This window comes from Ambystoma mexicanum, chromosome 10 (assembly GCF_040938575.1).
Source record: "Ambystoma mexicanum isolate Mex_15411 chromosome 10, UKY_AmexF1_1, whole genome shotgun sequence".
Lineage (NCBI taxonomy): Eukaryota > Metazoa > Chordata > Amphibia > Caudata > Ambystomatidae > Ambystoma > Ambystoma mexicanum.
Window position 1 is genome coordinate 419878383 of NC_090932.1, and position 21228 is coordinate 419899610.

Here is a 21228-nt window from a genome sequence, read left to right on the forward strand (position 1 = left end):
AGCTGCCAATTCCTACACAGAAAAGCATGCATACCAAAAAGTGCCAGTACCTCCTTATCGCCCACATTTCAAAGCAAAAGTGAAAAATAAATGTGCAATATCTATGTACCATGAATGTAATCATATATATAACTGGCGAATCCTGTAAGATTGATCTGTATTGTGCATTGGAAGATTTACTTGTAAAGATATTAGTTATTCACTATAAATACGTTTTTGGCAAGTTCATGGAAACACAATAGAGATGTTACCCTCTTGTTCTTGTTTGGAGCATTCAGAAAGCAGCTTGGTAGCTTAGGTGATATACATTCTCATAAAACCCCATTTTGTGATTCGCTTATCCTCCAATCTTATTGTTATACTCATATGCCATATTTTTCAGAGGTCAGTGGTTACCACAAATTCCACCTCCCAGCTCTAGATTCCACCACAATGAAGACAATCAATGGTATTTGACTATTGCAATCTACTCAAAGACTGCCACACCATAGACCAAGCAACTGAGTGCTCCATGCAGAGAAGGGGGATTACAACATCTAAAATAAAAGCATCCCTTCTTGTTACAATTTTGATAAACCGATACTGTACTACTCATCACCCTCTATAAGATCTGCACAATGATAATGAATAGCAATACAGAAAAACCCCTTGCTGCATACTCTTGTTTTAGGGCTGGAACAGACATTTTAAACCAATTGACTGTTTAAATGTGTTTTTCTCAATATGCAAACAATAATTAATAATCAAGGCATAGATATCAGCACCAAGCAACACCTTGAACATGCATAGGGAACAGAAGAAATTTAGGCCTAGACAATCTATTTGAGATTACTCCTGCACCAATGCACCAAATCACAGAAAAAGAAAGGAGAAAAAAAGCAGGAGTAAACATCTGAGGGGGAACAGGATACATCAGTCCCATCAGAGAAAGTGTGTACTCTGAGTAAGGCACAGAAAGCGAGTACTAAAATGGAAAAAGCCTAAATGCATTCCAACTGAGAACCCATGAAGTGAAGGTGCAAGGTGAAGGACATGGCCTGCTGTTCTTGAACGTATCTAAGCTGTAGTAAATATAGGGTAAAAGGGCCAGTTGACAGTCAGAAGAGCATTTGGAGATATTGGGCCTCATTATGAGTATGGGGGTAGCCATGCCGCTCTTCCCATACCGGGTACCGGGTCCGGGTTCCAGGAATGAGGAATTACCGGGCCATTCTGACCTTGGAGGGCCCAGTAATCCACTTTCCTGGGACCCGGACCCGGTACATCCCCATTCCCATTTGAGCCCCCATAGGGCTCAATGGAAATGGGGAGGATGCTAACAATGGGCCCGTTATTGACGGGCCCATTGTTAGCATCCTGGTCTGCTAGCGGGTCCCGCTATGGACGCCTAGTTTTACCAGAAGTCCTTAGCCGGACCCGCGAGCAGACCTCGTAATGAGGCAGAAGAGGGTTAACGGCGTCGGAAGCTCTACCGGCACCGTTAACCCTCTACCACATTCCTCATAATGAGGCCCATTGACAAGCATTGCTCCTAGAGATAGAATCAGCACAACTGTACATCCACCATCTCCATCAGATTATGGCTTGATTATTCAACCTGAGAAAATAGCACCATCTTCCATGTTGACCAAACAATCTATTGACGATCCCATGTATTGGCACTACTGTCACAGCTGTCAATAGGGCAGGAGAAGATTGCTACAGAAATATGGTATATGCAAAAACACATTGGACAAGCATCTTCAAGAACTTTCCAATAAGATTGAAGATATTTCACCAACATGGGGGACATCAATAATTTGAGTATCCAAATTAGAGGAAAAACAGAGCACAAGTGAGAATCAAATATGGCATTGTCATGTACAAACAAAGAGCTGTCAGATACCAATCAATTTCTTAAATGGTAAACTGCTAAACTGGCATATCGTAGTCAATGTGCAAAATTTGGATTTTCTTCACACAAAAGAGGTCAAGGAGAGTAAGTCTACACTGGTATACCATGCACACGTCTAAACATCATATTTTCCTGAATGAGTCAACCCTCCCATCTCCAAGGACATTCAAGTAGCACCTTGGATCCACAAGAGAAGGTGCCAAGGGGCTGTGCATGTACACTTACTAACTTAATTTTCAAAGACAATAAATCCAGCTTTACTCACAACAGCTAACCACAGAAGTCTAACAATAGGCACATTTGTATATGACTGGAAATCAGCAGAGACTCAGTGGAGTTTAGCTGTACACCTAAATATTTCTTTTATACTTTCAGGCTGAAGGTTATCAGTTGGATCCTTCTAAGTTAAAGGTTATTCTTTTTTTTATTGTGTATTGTTTTATTTTCTCAATTATTAACTGTTGCACATAACAGTTTACATCATCACCTTTGCTCACGATATAAGTAATCACTCCAGGAAATTCCGGGACCATGTCCGAAAGAGTATATTTCCCAAACGGGATGCAAGAAGTATATTTCCCACTCACTTGCAACCCTTCCCTAGTAACCGGGTCAAACATATAAACCACAATTTACTAAAACAACTCTATTAAGGGGGGCTGTAAGTCTGTGAGGTCATTCACTCTTTGAGTATTTGTCCCCAATCCAGCCCTTCATAATCCTCCTCTCTGGCTCCCTCTGTCTCCTCTAAATCTCTGCTCCTGCCATCCCCAAACACTGCACATCTCCAACCCAGGACTGCACCAGTGGGCAATGTTGGAATAATGCAGTGTAGTGATTATAACTGTACACAACTTTCATCAGTGTCACTGATTTTAGCAGAGACAGTGTGCACAAGTTACAAATGAAACTAATACCGGAGCACATGCCTTGTACTGTGTGCTGTAGGTCTTATTAGCAATACTAATTACTAATGTGTAACACGCACGTGTTGCAAACAGGGGATAATGTAGCTAATATAGGGATCCTTGTGGGGCTAGATTTGCAGGCCATAGACTCTGTGTGAATGTGGCAGGTGCATAAACACACTGGTTGTGAGCTACAGTTTTCAGAAAATAAAGTGAAGCTACACTTGCAAGCGAGATTCTGAGCCTGTGCTGGGTGCAGTTGTTTAGAAGACCCTGAGTATAAGGCTTTATTGTTCTGAACAGGAAAAGAGGAAGGAATAATAAGTTACATTGGGGTGTTGTGTTCTGGATTATGTCCAATACGGAGAAGGGCTGAGCTGAAATATGCTAGAAGACACTGGAAGATGTTGTCACATGCTGCTGGCACAATGGACTGGGACAGAAGGAGGTGACTTCGACAAGAGTTGGTGGCTAAGATGTGCAGCTTCTATAGATTGGGGCTCAATTCTGCAGAAAACTATATAAGAAACTGCATGATGGGAGGCAAGGCTTTTGTTGTTTGCTGTGTCCATGAGAGGGCTGTTTTTGTTGTTTGCTCTTCTGGCTTTGATAGAGCCTCCTCTGTCTATTGCATTGCTAAGATTTTAAAGAGCAGGGCTTCTGGTTTGAAAAAAAAAACCTGATTTCAAGCAAGGAACTGAAGCTGTGTTTTTCGAAAATTGTAAAGGCTGTGCTCTCAGAGCCTAAGGCAACGGGCCGAGCCTGGCAGGCATTAAAGGCTGCGATATCTGTGTGCTCGGTTTCACGTCAGACTTCTAAGCTGCAGTGAGCCAAGGCCAAGAAGGGGGGTCTGTGCGGGCTGATGCTGAGATGGGATCCAACCTGCATACTAGCTAGCAGAGCTCGGTCGAATGGAATCTCCATTCAAGTGGAGTAAGTATAAATAGGGATTACCAAAGTCTTGTGTTTGGCTTTCCTGCAAGTGTATCTTGATTTGGCCAGGTCAAAGTGACCTAGAAGGGAATTTCTGTGTTTGTTATGGTTGCTGAAAAATATGGAAGCTCTCGAAATCTAATTTTGGGAATAATCTATACAAGGGTTTAATCACGATACAGACATTATCCATGAATGCTAGTTAGCTTTTTAAAGGCAACTGGAAAATGTCAGTGTGAAATTGCATATCATGATTTCTTTTCCATAATAACATGCATGGGTAAATCTATTGCTTTATTTTAACTTTAATTGAGGACAGGGGGTAAGTGGAATTGTAGATCAGATTGTTTACATGGCCAAGGTACTAGGTGGGGAGTTGAGACTGCGTGGATCTTATTTTTACAAAGAATATTCTTTTCTCCCAATCGAAAGTGTCTTTTCCTGTATTCTTTTCATATGTTCATTGAGAATATAACTCTGATGTCTCTCTGCTGCATATGTTTTATTCTGGTTTGCTGAATGAATATAAATTGCCTGAGGGTATAATTGTGAAAGCCTGTGTTTTGGACTGTTAACGCATGGCTGATTCAGTTTACAACATATTGTGTTGAAGTCTGCTGTATGATGTGCAATCGTTTGGAAATCAAGTGTGCCTAGTGAGGTATAGAGCTTGGTAATTCCCTAGCCAATGATCCCAAAATAAAATGTATAACAACAGAGAGGTGGTTATAGACTAATTCCCTACATTTAGACTAACAATCAATTTCTAACAGCCTCTAGGGCATTTCCATTATATTGCAATCCTTAGTTTGGCCAATATTAACATACATGGCACCATTTATTTTGTGTTTTAGCCCTTTTCCCTCCTGGGACCAATCCCCAAAGACACACCTCTGGTGTATACTGTTATAAGCTATGTACCCAGGAATTTAGTTTAGCAGGTACTTCTGCCCAGTAGGTTTAATACTCGGGCAATCCCATGTCCTATGCCAAAATCCTGTGGAGGCACTCTCACATCTGGGACAACAGTGGGAGATCTGTGGGTGGATGGCATGAAGCCTGGTCTGGGTCATATATAAAGGTTTTTCTTAAGGTGCATTCTAACCTGTCTGGATGAAGAGGAGACTCATGAACTGCTTTGAACTGTAGCTTTCCTCTCTAAAGGCAGAAGGATCACAAAAGTTTCATATGACAGTACATTTTAAAAATTGACTATGGAAAAGACAGTAATTCTTTCTCTGTCCTGGCTCCAATTTCAATTACATATTATAATTGCATTCAAAGGCTTGGCAACTGGAGGTTTGGAGGGGTGTCCTAGGGGATAAGGGACCCATTGAATTTGGGGAATCTTCTTGGCCATTTTGGGAATGGAATGAAGGATATGCATTTGTAAATATGGCATTTGCTTTCTTCTGTGGTTGATCATTATTTGCCATTGTGGAAACCAGGACATATGAGTAGGATGTTGCATTAGATACAGCACCTACCATGGGGTAACATCACAGGGCAGTGGGTAGAGCATGTATCTGGGCACGGTAGTGTTGCTGGCGGGTGTCTATGTTAGATGTCATAGGATTGGCACAGCCAATTTGGGTACAACATTGTTATATCAGCTGTCTTTTTATCAATGGGATTTTTACCTATTTAAAAAAAAATTGAAAGAAATATGGGGTAGTGGATAAGGGTATATAAGGGGTAGAGGGAAAGGCAATAATGTTAAATTAATAGGGGAGGGTGGGGTTGGAGGAACCACCAAAATAAACATAAAACATTTCAATGAGTTTAAAAAAAAAGATTTCAGTAAAAACCCATTGAAAAAAGATTGTCACTATAATAACATAGAACCAGTGTTATAAAGGTAGAAGTAAGTGAAGCATCCAGTAGACATCACGGAGATGGGTCAAGATGGATTGTTGTACTCTTTATTTGTATTCCTTGTCTACTTAAATTGGATCTGTTTAAAAAAATGGATTGCAGAAGCTATACAATGATTTTTTTCATGTAGGATGATGTAATGGTAATGCCACATAAGTTACTAATCTTTTCCTGACTGTTAATAGTTTAACTAGTTTTAGAAACTATTTCTGCATAATGACTTCACTTCGCAAGGCAACATTTAATTCAGCACTATCATTATTAAGATAAAAAATGCCTTAAGCAACAGGTGGCTTCGGGTGGATATGTAATTACTTAGAAATAGTATGAACAGGGAGTAAACATGTTCATACTCAATCCAAAGACACACATAACTCTCGTTGCAACTGATTCTAAAGGACATTCGGCCTTCATGAATATGACATACAAGTACATTCATAGTGCATACATAGTATCTACGTTAGAAATAATATGGCTATGAAATAATTACGACCTAGAATCAATAACTACTGCATTCATTAGTGGCCTTTGACTGGACACTACACCACTTTTGGGAATATGTGTCTAGAGAAATAGGGCACTGATTGGGAAAGTGAATGGGATGCAAACAATGTGGTCTTCAGAGGACTTATACCTCCAAATGTTATGAAAATTGCCCATTGTAGAGCTTCACTGAAGTGAAATGGCTCATTGAACATGTTATGTTATGTAATATTTAATGGCATGTGTTGATTGCACTATTACCTCTTGAAAAGGTTCCTCCACACGTTTAATGCATTTTTTGCAATAGGGCCATGTTTGCCCTAGTGCTAACGCTGTCCAAATATTTCTGTAGTACAACCTCAGGTGGTCGGCGATGTCTCTAAAATGGAGTCGTATAGTATTCCATACTCTTGATGGTACATGTGAGAGCACACAACCTATTGTTCTATGATTTCTAAATTTTTGCAAATCAATACTTTTAGAGTTTGCTGTGCAAAGAATGTGATTTAGCTGATAATCAAAAACGCAGGTACTTGGACCACGGTGAAGAGGGAAAATCGAGACCAAACCCATGCCCCCTCACCCCAAGCGCATATATAGAAGAACAGCAGGAAGAACAAGGAGCGCACTTATCATTTGAACCAGGCCCCAGCGCACCCATGGGTGACAAATATGCTGAAACACACCCACTTCACCAACAGTGCAACTTCCATGCTACATTAGAATCAATGCTGCAATATCAGAATCTACAAACACAAAAATCCCTGTTTAAAGGCTTGCAAATGCCTATATGAATTAACATGGTCTAAATGCACAGTGTAAAGCCATGTTTCAGGAAAATTACAGCCAAGTTCATTTCACTCACTGAACACTGGCTGCGGGAGCCTTCAACAATGTTCCTCGCAAAACCCCCGAACTGCCAAGGCCACACATTCAAGATAAGACTGCCACAAATGCGAATAAATCACGGCAACCCAGTGTGTTTTTTTTTCTTTTCGGGAAAGAAAGACATTTTCTCAAGGACTCGCACAACATGTGAAACATAAATTGTAACAAGAATGGCGCAGCCCAGCCAATCTGCGCCCAGAGCCCAGGTGCAAACTGCTTGTTCAGCTAAAAAGTTATGGGAACAAAGTCATAATGTAACAGGATAGAATTAGGTAATGGGGGCTGGCACAGCTAAATCAACCCACTGACGCAGAAAGGCTAACACCCAATTGTCAGGCTCACTATAAGGGCTACATAGGTAACCTACCACTTAGCAGCCAATAGCAGGAGGAGATAGGTTTCTGGGAGCTGATCCAATTCTGTGAGGTCAGCCTGCAGTGTGATTACAAAGCTGGCTTGCAAGCCAGCCCCGGGGGAGACGGCGCCTGAACTCGCGATGTGCACGATGCTCTGTGTGTTTTTTTTCTTTTCTTTGCCCAGAAATAAATGCAGTTTGAAACATGCTGCTGCCTGCTTGGGACTCTGTTGCATTTCTGGGGGCCATATGGGAGGTGTTGGGGCCTCCCATAGCTGGTGAGGGTATGGCTGCTGGCCCCCCACTGCCCTGCGGGGGGGGTCCAGCTTCTCCCCAACAACGGACTGCCCAGGGATCAAACACTGATACTTACATTCAATTTGTATGGCCACTGGCAACCATTGCATGGGGGCTAGTGAGATATGTTGAGATTTTGTGAGTCAAAGTAGCCTGGATGCTGACGGCTTAAAACACTCTGTAGGAGATACAGCACATTTTTGCCAACACATAGTACACAGACCTGTGGTTCTCAAGATGTTTTGGACTGCGATTCCCAAGATGTCTCCTCATTGACTCGGCTGGCTATGGCTGATGGGGCTTGTAGTCCAAAACATCTGAAGTGCCACCAGGGGTGTTGCTAGGTCTGGAAAGGATCCGGGACTTATGCTACTTTTGGGACAGTCGGGACTGGGGGCTAGCTAGCCTTTTTAGTTGTAACCCCTGAGCTTCTATCCGGGGCTACAACCAAAAGACTCGGGGTATAGCCCCCTCGTATAGCCCTCTCAGCCCCCCTAACAACGCCTCTGAGAGCCACATGTTGCACACCTATGCTGCAGATGATGCTCCAGGTGCAGTGGGACACTACCAGTGCCAGTACAGACTGGATTCTGCAGAGAAAATATAGCAAAGGAAATGTGTGTTCCATCCTTTGCATGATGAAGACGCTTGTGAGGACATGGGATGTTCAACATTGAACAGAACTCCTTGGTTTCTTTCCTTTGTTAATGCAGGGAGCCAGCCCTCAACGTTCTCAGCAAGTTCTTTTTAAGCCATGTTAAATATGAGGGATACAAAACAGAAGCCCTGTGGGAACCCAATGAAAATGCTATGGGTGCTTTAGCCTGAGGGAGGCCTAGTAACTCTTTGCTGTCAGTCATACATGAAAGAGATGATCCAATATAATGTGCAATACTCGTCTGCACCATAGGAAACTAATACTTGTTCTCAGAATTGATTTCTGTGTTTCCTGTACTTGTGCCATGGCAACGAGATGCAACCAATTAGGTTATCCCAGAGCTGTGCTGAATCTCGCAATCCATGACAAGGATTGAAGCAAACTATGGGCTGCGGGCACCCAACTTGCTGCCACCCGCAGGATGAATGTCTCACTGCACCCCAACCTTGCTGTTTCTCAGCCTGCCTCACCCTCTCTCACTCCACCAGCAACACTCCCATCTTTCCTCCTTATCTTTTGGAGAGTGTGATATCTCCCTCACTGCCCTGCTCATGCATCAGCTCTCTAACGCCTCTGCTGCTGACCACATCCGCCATGGAAATGGAAGAGGAACTTTGTTTGGGGTGCCTCCTTGCCTCTCTGTGGAAACAAGTACTTTCTAGTTACTCCAAAGGACACACGCTTGCCTTGGCCCATGTGTTGTCATGTTTGAATTGCTCTAGCAGGATCACCTTAGGGTGCTAACAGCAGTAATGCCCCATTCCCTGGACTTTACCGACTACTCCATTAGCGGATAGTTAAGACCATGGAATGTGGCGTCATTGCTTAATTTAGCCAGAAATTGGCATAGCAAACAACTTAACCCAAATGTAAATGTAAAACAGAGTTGGAGTGATTCAATGCAAAAAGTCTGCTCACATAAGCAAATGCAAATATTCAGTTTTGGGGAGTATTAAGATATCTGTTCACACCTGTTGGTGTTCTCTAGGGTTTGACAGGCGATTACATCAATGCCTTAAAAAAGTATCTCCTGATGTGAGTTCGCCTTTTTGTCTTTATTTATTCTGGAGGTTTATATATTTATATATACACAGCCCTGGATGGAAGGGATGCACTCTATTTCCCTCCACAATTCACCTCCACAGCTACTGATGTTGTCCTCTGGCTGGTTTCTGTGCTCATCACGTCATCAAGGAGGCAGTCTTGCTTGCAGCAAGAAGCCAGTGGAGGTGTAATCAATTAATGTTGATTCTGCTGCAAGGAATCATGGTAGCTGTATGCAGGGAAACTGCTCACTCCCTAACAACCAGAGTAGGGGAGGGAGGGGAGTAGCACACCGTGTAGCACTCCAAAGCCAGGCATATAAGGCCTTGGTGCAGCACCCTATAGGACCCTCAAGCTTCCAACCCGCATTATTAAACAGCATTCTCTTGGGTGACGATTGAATTAATTAATTAATTTCAGTGATCGGAGTACACAATGCACCTGGCCGAGACACATATGTAGCAGTCTGTAGCTGCAATGAAAATAGAAGTGCAGCTTAACAAAGAACAAAGTGAACAGAACTCTTATTATTCAAATATATTATGCAGTTTCAGTGGAAAAATAGAACATATGTATCCTGTGAGAATCAGCCAAGAATCAGTCACTCATATCCACGGATGTTGTAACAAGCATGTGCTAGTGCCTCACTGGCATGTTTGATGCCACCTTGCTTCTCATGCAAAGCAGGGCCAAATTGCCTTGAAAATGTAATTTTTTTTTTTTGATGTGATTTGCTTTTTATAATCAAACACAAAATAAATGACTATTTATCACATAATCACATTCATTTTCAAATTGCAAAACCTTTGCTAGTACACAATGCGAGTTGGCAAAGACCCTTTCGGCAAAGCAGAAGCGGCCTTTTCTGCACACAAGCAGAGCAACGATCTCTGATCAGGTGCACTGGGAGTGAATGTGATTTCTCATTAGTTTCCAGTTGTCATTTCCTGATCACTCGGCAGGTGTTCCTTTCTGTTTGCAGAGTAGAAATCGAGCAGCATGTTACCACACATGTTAGTAATGCAGGTAGCAAAGGTGTAAAACATCTGTTTGCAAGGAAAAATAAACACTGCATGTATGTTCTCTTTTATTTTCACATTTCATGTTCCAATTGTTTTCTGAGAGAACCCAAGAGATCTCTGGCATCAGTGGGAATGTAACACTAAACCTTGAGGGGGGCCAAGTGAAGAACCATCACATGCCCTAATACGAGCATTGTACAAAGGCAATTTACGGATTCCTCTTTTTGGTTACGAAATTCCTCCTGGCACGGAATTACTTTGGGATCGGGATTAATCTCTATGGGTAGGGATTTTCCCTGTATGGGCAGGGGATTACTCTTTATGGGCGTGGAATCCCTCGTTATGCTGACGAAATTCCTCTGTATGGGCACAGAATTCCTCCTCGAAAGGAATTCCTCTGGGCACGGAATTCCTCTGGACACAGAATTCTTCTGTATGGACACGGATTTCCTCTGAATGGGCAAGGGATTAATGTGGGCACATAAATATATGGGCACGGAATTCCTCTGGGCACAGAATTCCTCGGTATGGGCAGGGGATTGCTCTGAGCACAGAATTCCTCTGGGCACGGAATTCCTCTGCATGGGCAGGGGATTTCTCTGATCACAGAATTCCTCTGGGCACACAGAATTCCTCTGGGCACGGAATTCCTCTGGACACAGAATTCTTCTGTATGGACACGGATTTCCTCTGAATGGGCAAGGGATTAATGTGGGCACATAAATATATGGGCACGGAATTCCTCTGGGCACAGAATTCCTCGGTATGGGCAGGGGATTGCTCTGAGCACAGAATTCCTCTGGGCACGGAATTCCTCTGCATGGGCAGGGGATTTCTCTGATCACAGAATTCCTCTGGGCACACAGAATTCCTCTGGGCACGGAATTTCTCTGTATGGGCAGGGGATTGCTCTGGGCATAGAATTCCTCTGGGCACGGAATTCTCTCTATGGGCAGGGGATTGCTCTGAGCACAGAATTCCTCTGGGCACGGAATTTCTCTGTATGGGCACGGGATTGCTCTGGGCATAGAATTCCTCTGGGCACGGAATTCTTCCTATGGGCAGGGGATTGCTCTGGGCACAGAATTCCTCCGGTCACGGAATTCCTCTGTAAGGGCAGGGGATCACTCTGGTCACATAATTCTTATGTGTGGGCACGGAAACCCTCTGTATGGGCACGGAAATTCGCATTTACTTGAAATATCATTAGCACCCGCCGTATGGAGCACGCTATGCCATTTATAGTGCACCTAGAACTACTCGAGACGATTCGGAGAGGTTTTCTGACACAAAGGTAAAAAAAAAATATGTGTTCACACCATGTTAGGTTTCCCAGCGTATCATAATGTTTTATTTCTCCATTAAAGAGGCATTTATTTCCCTTTTGAAAGTAATGCAAAAGAAAAGTGGTTCATTCTGAAGCTGTGTATGAAGCATGCAGTCTGTATACTGGTGTGCAGCGTGCAGATGTTTAAAGCTGTGATTTCACACCAGTGACATTGCCTTGCAAGGTGACACCCTTTTCCAACCACTGTGCCCCCATTTTAGAGTTCGATTGAGAAATCCAGTTTCTCATGAATCATTTTTATTCATTTGAAAGTGGCCCACCCTCAGTATATTTGGGTATTTTACTTTAGTGACCGACACATTTTGCTTCTCCTTGAGACATATTGTCCTCGAAGAGTATTTTCACAGATACTGCTTCAGAGAGTACTAGGAAGGGAGATTAGGGGTTAAGAGATGGGGATAAACTGTCAGTGGAGAAGGGTTACTTGTTGAGGGTGGGACAGGGGGATAAATGTAACGGTTAGAGGGAAAGTATGGTTGAAAGGATAGAGCTGAAAAGTTAAGGGGTAGTAGTGAAGGGTAGGGATGACTTGTTAGAGGTAAGTGGCTAGGGGTGAATGGTTAGGAATAAGGTCTGAAGGGGGTCGGTGTAGGCAGTGGGTGAAGGGCTAGCAATGCAAGTTAGAGGTGAGGGGGCGGCTGAAGGTTTATGGGTGCTTGGTTTAGATTTAAGGGCTAGATGAGAAGTATGAGTGGTAAGGAGACAGGGGGAAGGGGGCAGGAATAGTCAGTGAATGACTGTCTATTAAGTGCCTGGGCGAAGGGGCTTGAAAGGAAAACTTAGTGGTGAAAGAGATAGGGGCTCAGGGCCTTCAGTGAAAAGTTGGGGTGAATGGTTAGTAGTGAAGAATAAAGTGTGAATGTCAGGGTGCAAATGGTAAGCAATAACAGATGTGATGTGAATGGCTAGGCATGAAGCGTTTATGGTGAGGCGCTAAGGATCAGCAACAAAAAAAAGCAAGCCGGAACAGTTACTGGTTAAGATATAGGAGCAAGTGGTGTAAGGCTAGGCATGAAGGCAGGTGATAAGCGGCAAAGGGGAAAGGGAAAGGATGTGGGGTGAAAGGTTATTGGTGAGGATTAATGACACATGGGTGAAGGGATAGAAGTTACAGGTTAGAGGGGAAGGGATATGCATGATGTGTTAGGGGTAAGAAAAAGGATTGAAAGGTTATGAATGAGGGGTGAAAGGTCTGGGATAGATGGTTATTCATTTATTTTATTTTTACATTCGTAAAGCACTTGAAACCCAAGGGCATGAAGGTGCTTGTTGCATTACAGGTTACAGAGAGAATGGGTAAGGGGATAAGTGTAAGGGATGAAATCCTATTGGTAAGGTCACCGAATTAAGGATTAGAGATGGTGGGATATGTGTGAAATATATAGGCGAAGGAGCAGGATTAAAAGTGTAGTTGTAGAGTGAGGGTTTAGGGGAAAGGGTTACAGGGTTACACAAATACAGGGCAACTATAAACCAGCTTTGGAAAAGGCGACGCTTTGGGTTTTTGGGTAGGCATGGGACAGGCATTTGCCAGGCACTAATATAATGGTACTACCTACCAATACGTTTGGAACATTTGGAAAATGGATTGACTACCTTGGTATTGTATGGCAGTGCCTGGCAAATGCGTGTCTAAAGGCTAAAGGCACAACTCTTGGCTTTGTTGTTGATTGTGTTTAGCAAGACTTCAGTCCATGGAAGAGCTATAGAATAAGTGGCTGATGGCACTGCTGTTTAAGACATTTGTGTTACAGCGGTAGCCATTTACAGCTGCAATTAAGCAATTAACTCTCAGCTTAGAGCGAACACTGATGGGCTTATGTATGATATTAATATGATATTAATGCTTGTCAGAAGGAGCTCAAAGAGATCCCAGGAGGAGTTGTTTAGGGCAGGGATGGGAAGGTAGTGGGTGGGAATGACTATAGGGATTAACATGGCCATGGGCTATCGATGGGTGGGTAAATAACCAAACAACACCCATAAGCTGTGTGTCCCTCCTCATTTGATTTGCCATCTCCATCCTACCTGTACACCATTGAAATAGTCTTGGCTTATAGGAAGCCCAAACTAACAAAGCAACTCGAAGAAGATGCACTCTAGGAAAAACACTCTTGCCATTCTATAACACACGTGCAAGTAAATCAGAGTCATGGAAAGAGGTCTTAAGTATAAATTACCTTTTTGCAGGCAGTCACAGAACTTCCCAGGCTGCTCGATGACGTATCTGCGCCGCTAGCCCCGCTGCTCCCTTGGTGCTCAGCGATTTCGTACATCAGCGGCGACTCAAGGTTACTGATGAAAAAGCAGAAATAGAAACACGCCAGTGAGTCAGCTGAAGGAGATGGATAGATGGATTTAACAGGAGCGGCGCGCTCCTGCTCCCAATTATCCTCACCGAGATCTAGACACGTGTTCCACAAATTCCACTGCTGACGTTACACCATCCAAATGTGGCTTCCTCTGCCTCACTCTACTAGGCTAACGCATGCAGAGTGTGTGTATTGGCATGTTTTCAGATACATGTTAGTTTTGTCCACTCTGGCATTCACTATGCTTTACAATGATTGTCCTTGTTTCAGGCACCAAGAGAAGTTTCGCTCTTGACTGCACGTTTGCATACAAGGTGGAATTACTGGCGATGATGCCCAGGAATACATATAAATTAACTTCACATGGATTATGGTCTCAGTTTCGTTGCAATGGACCAGGCCAAACTGGATTTTTACAGTTCATATATACCTCTTGAACTGTAATGCCTTGGCACCGCCACTCACCCCCTTATGCCAAGCATCTCGAATTCACCCTCAACGCCGTCCCCTTTTTCAAGACAAACGTCACCAACAGAAATAAAAGAGCAAGCTTTTGCCGCCACATCTCACCTAAGAAAGCTGCCTGAGCATTGGTTATCTCACATCGAGATGGAGGCGATACTCCCCTCCACTAGCAGGATAGCTTAGTGTGTCAAGTGCTCACAGCTGCATGGCGGGCCTATCCCTTCACCCTTCAGAACTCGATACATTGCAGACTATTAAATGGGTTCATAACATCACCACTTTTGTACGCAGCTGAGAAGCATGAGTGATTTGAATACACCACTGCATAAGTACCCGATATTATTAGTGTTATATGGCGCTCTGTCGACCACCCTTGTTGTGGTGAGCAATGTGCACTGTGTTGAGACACAAAGAAATTAATTCAAACATATCAACCCAGGTCTCGTGGAATGACACTGGCCACCCCTGGAAGCCTGCATCAACATGACAATGGCACACACACACTGAAAAGGCAATTGAAACCCAGTCCCTGACCCACAGCAGAAGTTACTGGAATGGAGATGAGGAATTGCAGAAAAGGATAAAACATTGGACTCGATTTCTCCTTCCTTGAAGCAGTGCCTGTTCCAATGTGCCAATGGAATCTCCTATCTACCGATAACGGGCCCTCATTAATACAGGAAGGGATTGTGATCTTCAAAGAACACCTGGCTGCGCACAACTGTCGGATCACCTGCTTGTTATGTCCACGCGCTCCTACCCACTCAGTGTCCCTCAGGGAATGGGTTTCAGCGCTTCCCCACTTACAACATGTACCTATTTGCGCTCCTCAGGAAATGTATGGCACCGGTGATCTGCACTCTGTTGATTTCCAGCTGGGTTTGCCAACATCTAAATGTACTTATACGCATGCATACATATAGTTATCTTTAATTACTAGCCAGGTGTTATAGAGATGTGTTGTTTAGAGTCAATTGGACGCAGTGGAGCACTGCATGCACACCTGCAAAATGTGCTGAACCAGGGATGAAGTCATTATGTTTGTGGGAGAGCAGCTAATTGTGTTTTTTTCTGGATACACAGCCAATGGCTTAAATCGCAGGTACTGAATGTTGGGGCAGCATGCCAGACAGTGGGTCCCTGTGCTCTTAACTATCGAGAATGCCCTGGTTAAATAATCAATGATGCGACATTTAGAAACATTCCACTTTGACACACCTGCTTTACAAAATCACTAGGATAATGACGTTATAAAAACCGATTGTATTTCTATATGTAACCTGTTTTTCTCAACACGTACATTTGAGCACTAATCAGGCATCAGCTGTTTCATAGATCCAAGAGTTTGTCAATGTACTGATTTTCTCCCATGTTCCCTCCCGCCTTGAAGCGCTTTGAAACACTTCGTGTATAGGCGCTATACAAATAAACAATCTAAACAAAAAAGGCTTTGTTTGCTTTAGATATGAGGGCAAGATGAGGTAGAAACCTGCTTGGGAAAAGGTGACACGGTCTTACCTCGTCCTCGGCTTTTAAGCAGACACAGCTTGATAAAGCAAAGGAGGGGCACGACATGCGTTGACGTATTAGTGATCAAACCTATGCATTAACAAAACAAAGTTACTTTAGAGATACATTTGGTTTTATTTAAAACGTAATTGCCCTGTGTAGCTGCAAAAAATTTGAGTGTCAAAGTACACATTCTTAAAGTCTCTGAACCGCACAGGTGGGCACTTTCTAAGATATTGTAACAATCTGTTCTAGAAACGTGTTCACTTTGGGAAAGAAGAACTACAAGGCAGTTAGACATGTTGAGTTTCTTCGTACACATATGAATGTGTTCACCTATTTGTAACTTCAGTGTTCACCGATGCCTTACACAAATATGCAAGGTTTTCTCTTCCAGTTCTACTTCAGAAAACAATGCCCCGCCATCATGAATAGGCTGCTGGCATTTTATATCGGACAGAAATGTAAATAACAGTCTCCTTTTGTTTATTTCTACATAGGTGTGCCACAGGTAACAATGAATGTGGCACTCTGTCTTGTGCACGACACGCACATCAGCTTCTAGTTGTGCGTTTGAATCCTGTGATGTGTAAATTGTTACATGAATATTGTTCAACCAAGGGCACAGATGCCTCCATCAGTAGCCATGGGCCACTTTCCCAAGATGCTCAGAAAAGGATGGAGCTGGCAAAATCCTCCAGACTGTTAAGACTAGTTTGGCACTAAAGGAGACCCTGGGCAGCTAGGAGTAGCCGTGATCCTCTCGTTAGCAATTCTCATAAAGCATGGGAGCCACGATACGTGGCAAGTGCTCCCACGCCTAACATGCTAGAGGCAGTGCATCCACCGTGGGAAGACTCAGTCTTGTCTATCCTTCCTTTCAGGAAAGGGTTGAGAAAGATAACACAAGCCAAGTAGTGCTGGACTCCACAGAGGATGCTCTGCCTAATTCGCTCAATATGTTTGAAGTCGACTGAGCATCCTCGCAGAGGCAGATTCTAACATAATCCGGATCCAGCCAACATCATCCACACATCCTTAAATATGTCCTAACAGTCACACATCACTAGCCATTCACACATCACCTCTGGACGTTCCCTGAGATCACCTTCCACCAGAACTTATCATCAAATGGAAAAATTGTAGGCAACGTGTTCACACTATTTATACAAAGTAGGCAAGATGTCACAAGACATGCAAAATATTGCAATGAGTGACATATAATCCAAACTTCATACGTGGGTAAAATGGACTGCATGGAAGGCAATCATGAAGCCCGAAGGCCTCAGCGTAATGTACTCCATTTTGACATGTTTGCTAAGAAAGATAAAGATGATAAAATCGTCCAAGCTACTAAAATATTATTCTTGGTTGAAGCTAGTTTCATTTCCATGAGAGTGTCTCTTGGCTGACTTGACCTGTTTTAATGACCTTCATCAAAGATTGTGTAGTTCCGCGGCATGTCGAATATTTATTAAGCTTAACACATTGGGACACTCCCAATCTATTGGCTTACAGTGATGCTGGCAAATCAGAAAGATGTGTTGAAGCAAATAAAACACAAAAGTGTCAAGCTGCATTATTTTATTCTTAAATCCATTCAGACTAAAAAGCTAGGTAACTGTAAATGAATGTAATTGTGTACAAAATTAGGAGCTATTCTGGTTCAGTGTAATTACCTGCATTGCCAACTATTGGTTCATAGATGTTTCAGAAAGTTTTAGGGAACAGGAGAATAGTTTCATATCTCATTATCTTTAGCACTCTCAATAAGAGAAATGTCCCATTTTGTAGACAACCAACCAAAACAGTGAAATACGTATATGTTATGGATTTAGGGCCCGATTCATGGAATATTTGCTGGTTCAAAGTGAATTTGCACTGCTGAAAAGTGACTTTGCACTGCCGGCACAAACCCTGATTCATGGAACTGTGCAAAGTGTATTTTTGCCCAGCAAAGTCCGGGCAAAGTCATTTTGTACTGCAAAAATGACTATGTGCTGACTTTGCCTGGATGTTACACTGCAAAAATACATTTTGCAAATTTCCATGGATCAGGGTTTGTGTCGGCAGTACAAAGTCACTTTTGAGCAGTGCAAATTCACTTTGAACCAGGCAAATATTCCATGAATGGGGCCGTTAGTATCCAGCTAAGGGAAAGTCGATGGAAAATTAATGCGCGTCATATTTACTCAGATATATATGATATCACCAAAATGGACCAAAAATGCTGCAAAAACAACTATGTACTGTGTCTCGAGACAGGATCTAAAAGCGAAGCCCAACCCACTTTCCGAAGAGTCTATTGCCAGGCATAAAGTGGGTGATCAGACTGTGGTTGCTGATAATCCTGGAGTATGTTCCCAAATAATCCTGTGGGATAACAAATTCTTTATCATAATTTTCAACAGGTTAATGGGATTATCGCAAATCATAATTGGGAACTTTAATGCGTAATTACTGTTTAAGGCAACACCTGATATTGTTCAGGAATATTCAGTAAAAATAATGTCAACTGAGACATTTTAAAAGAGGCAGCACAGCAACAGAGGCAGATCTTCCGCTGCGGAGAATAATCCAGATCAGAAGGAGGCTGAGGGGTGAACACCCCAGCGATCCAAGCCAAACAGAAAGCAAGAGGGACTAGAACAAACTGAGCGGAACTGTACATCCTTACTTTCCTCCCTTGGCTTTTCTGGTTCTATCCTCAAGTGGTTTCAGTCTTACCTGTTGGGCTTTTCCTACTCAGTTGCTTGGTGTGTTTCTATTTCTACTCCCCGTCCCCATCTCCACTGTGTCCCCCATGGCTCAGTTCTTTGACCTCTATTATTGTATTGTATTGTATTGTATTTTTATTTGTATAGCGCATACCAGGCCCAAGGGTAACCTGGCGCATAGCTTAACAGAATGTTACAGCAATGACATATAAACACGGTAGTCATAACAATTGTAACAGAGTTACAGTTGACGTTACATTTGTCAAGGCATCGGCGAAAGCAGTAATGTGCAGGAGCAATGCAGTACAGGGTCACAGCCGGCACGCACACGATCAAGAGGATAGTTGTTAGTGTGAGGGAGCTAACCAGAGCTTGGCTTTGTGTTTGAATAGGTTGAATGAAGGTAGATTTCTGATGGTGAGTGGTAGGGTGTTCCAAAGCTTGGCTGCTAGGACTGGGAAGCTAGCGCCCCCAGCTGTTTGGAGCTTGTATCTGGGGATCACGAGACCTTGGGTTTGTGCAGATCTGAGTACTAGCGATGGTATGTGCTGAGTGAAGCGAGAGGCTAGATATTTAGGGTCCTGGTTGTTTACACATTTGTAGGTGAGGGCCACTGCTTTCAGAGAAATCCTTTGGGCGACTGAGAGCCAGTTGAGGTTCTTCCTAGTTTCTGAGATGTGGGCAGATCTAGGGATGTTGAGGGGAGCTCTAATGGCATTATTTTGGGTAGTCTGAAGTTTGTTGAGGTTGCCCTGGTTAGTGCCTTGATACATTGCATTACAGTAGTCCAGTTTGGACATTATCAGGGTCCTGGCCAAAGTGATGCAGTTCTGGGTGGTGAGTAATGGGCGACAAGCTGTGATCAACTTGCAAGTGTAGGCCGATGCGGAAACCACTGCATTAGTTTGTCTAGTGAGGGTGAGTGAGGAGTCGAGGTAAATTCCTAAGGTTTTGGTGTCTTTGGAGACTTTAATGGGATTACCGTCAATATTGAAGGAGCTGAACGATGGGCTCAGTTTGCTTAGTCTCTGTTGCGCACCCAAGATGAGAAGCTCTGTCTTGTCATCGTTGAGGCACAACTCATGCTGAGCAATCCAAGCTTGGATGACAAGGTAGATGTCATTAAGGGATTTGGAGTCAACAATATAGTCACCAGTGATGGGAATGAGTATCTGGGTGTCATCAGCATAATTAGTGTAGGTGACACCCAGATAATCAAGCACATCAAACAGTGGTTTGGTGTATACATTGTAGAGAGTTGGGGAAACACAGGACCCTTGAGGGACTCCGCAGGGAACTGGTGTAGGATCACCAGATGAGGTAGGTGAGAATACTCTCATGTACCTGTTGTCAATGAATGACCTAATCCAGTTGGTGGCATTATCAGAGAAGTGTGCAGCGAATTTCAGGTGCTGACCAAATCGAAGGCCGCGGATAAGTCCAGTAGGAGTAAAAGGGCCAGTTTGCCGTTGTCTTTTAGGTCCTCGATTTGAGTTTTGAGGTCCAAGAGAGCTGTTTCTGCCCCGTGCTTGGGTCTGAAGCCAGATTGTCTTGTGCCTAGGAGGTTATTTGTTTCCAAATAGTTCTGCATCTGTAGATATGCTGCTCTGTCTAGTATTTTAGGAGGAAAGGTACAGTGGAGATAGGTCTGTAGTTGGTTGGTGTCTCGGGGTCAAGAGTCCGTTTTTTTAGAAGAGGGATAACCCATGCGTCCTTTAGGTTGTTGGGTACCGTTCCAGTTAGGAATGAAGAGTTAATGAAGGTGGTTATAAAGGGAGCGAGGTCATGTGCCTCTTCCTTTATGATGGTGCTGGGCAGGAGTCACCTTGGCAGTTAGAAGGTTTTAGGTTACGGATGATGTTTTCAACCTCAAGGATGGTGAGTGGGGTGAAGCTGAAAGTGTGAGAGAAAGAGGCTGTGGTAGTCGTAAAGGGTTTGGTTTGGGGGGAGGTGAGTAAAGTGGTTTGTTTGGCATTCATTTTCGATTGCAGGGTGGTTATTTTGTTGAGGAGTGCGTTTTGGATGTTGTTGCACCACGTACTGTCTTTAGAACAGGAATCGGGAGCAGGGGAAGGGGATTCTAGTCCTTTAAGGATTTTAAATAACTCCTTAGTGTTGGATTCCGCTTGGGAAATACGCTGGTTATAGGTCTCCTTTTTGGCTTGTAAAATCGCTTCCTTGTATTTGTAGGATGTGATGAGGAGGCGAGGCGATCTTTGTTGGAGTTGCAGGGATGGCTTCTCCAGAGTGATTCAGCCTTATGCTTTTCTTTGCGGAGAGCTCTTAACTGTGGGGTGAACCAAGAGTTCAAGTGGACTTGTTGTTTGGCTTTCCGTAGTTTGAACGGTGCTATAGTATCAATAGCTTTAAGCAATGTTTGATTGAAGGTATCTACTAAGACGGTGGGGTCATTATGTAGAGATGCGCAGTTGTTCAAGATAGGAAGGATGAAGGGGAGTAGTTTATCCCTGGTGATGTCTTTTTTGTTCCTTGTGGGAATGGCTGGAGCTATGGTAGGTA

At 43.3% G+C, this 21228-nt stretch overlaps 1 protein-coding gene across 1 annotated transcript in view; it reads right to left on the reverse strand.

Moving 5' to 3' along the window:
• SPHKAP (SPHK1 interactor, AKAP domain containing) overlaps positions 1 to 21228 on the reverse strand; it is a 1600508-nt gene that overhangs the window by 1253619 nt on the left and 325661 nt on the right. Inside the window, exon 2 of the mRNA XM_069617984.1 lies at positions 13886 to 14000. Within this exon, the coding sequence (XP_069474085.1) occupies positions 13886 to 14000 (115 nt within the window). The remainder of the gene's footprint in view (positions 1 to 13885; positions 14001 to 21228) is intronic.